The 2,076-nt window shown below is 40.6% G+C and overlaps 1 protein-coding gene across 1 annotated transcript; it reads right to left on the bottom strand.

The window, feature by feature from the left end:
• Positions 1-513: 513 nt before the first annotated feature.
• Positions 514-1,575, bottom strand: LOC111434928. The gene is made up of 2 exons (XM_023072250.1): positions 1,463-1,575; positions 514-874 (listed from the first exon to the last, which is right to left on the bottom strand). Exons 1-2 carry the CDS (start codon positions 1,573-1,575, stop codon positions 514-516), a joined length of 474 nt encoding a protein of 157 aa, XP_022928018.1.
• Positions 1,576-2,076: the final 501 nt, after the last annotated feature.

The following is a 2,076-nucleotide window of genomic DNA, read 5'->3' as shown; positions in this document are numbered from 1 at the left end:
CTTAAATGTACATGAGCTCTGTCATTCTAGCTTAATTTAAAACTGCATAATTTACATACTTTATGTAAATATTTAATTACATAAAAATACTTAATGTACATATAAAGTGGACAAGATAAGACAACCTATAAATGGCAAACATGAAAGGAAAAGAAAGTAATTTCCACTTTCATCAATTCGAACGCCTCGGACTTTCCTTTCAGAAAATAAGTTCAAGTTTTTTGTGAGTAATCATCGATAAAGAAAATAAAAAACCTCTTGCCGCTGAAAGATTCGGGGTTAATTGGTCCACATATATCTGGATGGATCAACTCGAAGGGTTGTTTAGCCCAAAGTTCAGAGTGATGCCTTGTCTTCTACATCAACTCTCAAACATGTTTCTCGTATGCTTCTTAAGTTCAATTTGTACATTCGATTTCTTCCTATCTCGACTCGAGCAACCAAACGCTCTTTCTTATCCTTCAGGTGTAGCAGGCGGTCCTTTAGGAATATCGAGTAACCTTTCTCAGTGAGTTACCCCATACTCAATATGTTGGTCTTAAGATCTGGTACGTAATAGACATCTTTGATTGACCCCATCACACCATCCTTTTGCAGGAAGTGTATCGTACCTCGACCTTTGACCTCCACCTTCGACGCATCTCCGAATGACACATGACCATCTTCAATCTTTTGCATTTCTTTGAATAGGTGCTCGTGATCGCACATATGGTTGCTTGCCCCTAAGTCGAGGTACCACAGAATGTCGTTATTGATGTTCTCTTCATCTTGAGCCATCAAGAGAAGACCTTCATCTGTTATGTGTTCCACGGCTAGGTTGGTTGTTCCTTCCACCCTTTTTCCGGCTCGACAAGCTTTTGCAACGTGTCCCTTTCTGCCACAATTGTAACATTTTTCGGAGTTACAATCATTCGCATAATGACCATATTTCTGACATTTAAAGCACTGGATGTGGAATTGTATTTTTGACCGCACCCTTGAATGCGTCCTCTTCCACGTCCATTTGCTTGGCTCGATAGTCTCTTCTCCTTATAATTTTCTTCATAACCATTGCTTTGACCACCTCGACCATTCCAATGGCTTTCACGTTCTCTACCTCAAAAATTTTGTGAGTAGAGTATTTTTCCATCCTTTATTGATGCCTTCGTCTGAAGCACTTGATCGAGTGGCTCCTCCTTTTTTTTCTTACGATGTTCATGTGCCTCGAGAGAGCCGACAAGCTCATCGAGTGTGAACTTCGTCAGGTCCTTTGACTCTTTTATGGCACATATGACATTCTCGAAGTTGTCTGTTAACGACCTCAAGATTTTCTCCACAACTCACGTCTCGGGTAACATTTCTCTTGTTTCAATTTAACTGATTCGCCACAGTCTGTACACGTGTAATGTAGTCAGATACATTTTCTGACTCCTTCATCTTCATGCTCTCCAACTCGCCACGCAGAGTCTGGAGACGCAACTACTTGACTCGGTCAGTTCCTTTGAACACCTTTTCTAGAGTGTCCGACGCTTCTTTTGAAGTAGTTGCCCTTGCAATCTTCTCAAAGCTCGACTCGTCAACAACCCTTAATAGCATGTATAATGCTGCCTTATCCTTTGACCGTAATTCCTTTAGCGCCTTGCTTTGTGCCACCGTATATCTGTGGTATCAATCGGTTCTTCAAAACCGTCTTCGACCACCTCCCATGTGTCTTGCAAACCGAGAAGAGCTTTCATTTGGATGCTCTAATTCTCGTAGTTTGTTTTCGTCAATCGTGGTAGCGGCATTTGTCCCATCATGTTTGGCTCTGATACTAATTTGTAGAAAATAAATTGCTATGATACCAATTTGTAGAAATTGAAAGCCGCTCCGGTACCAACTTGTGAGAAAAAAATGCTTGCTCTGAATCTAACTCGTTTAGATAACTCTCACGAAACTTTAAAGGGGTGTCGAAAGGAGAGAGACACGGAGACAAAGAAATTCTCAAAAAGCTTTTTGTATTACACACTAACTCAGACAAGTTTGATGTGCTGGTTCTTTTCTCTCTCCCTTGTTCTTTTTTCTCTGCTATTACATTGATGAATGAAGCCCTTTTAT

The sequence above is a fragment of the Cucurbita moschata genome, unplaced genomic scaffold (genome assembly GCF_002738365.1).
Source record: "Cucurbita moschata cultivar Rifu unplaced genomic scaffold, Cmos_1.0 Cmo_Scf00047, whole genome shotgun sequence".
NCBI classification, from domain to species: domain Eukaryota; kingdom Viridiplantae; phylum Streptophyta; class Magnoliopsida; order Cucurbitales; family Cucurbitaceae; genus Cucurbita; species Cucurbita moschata.
This window is presented reverse-complemented; position numbering and strand designations above follow the sequence as displayed.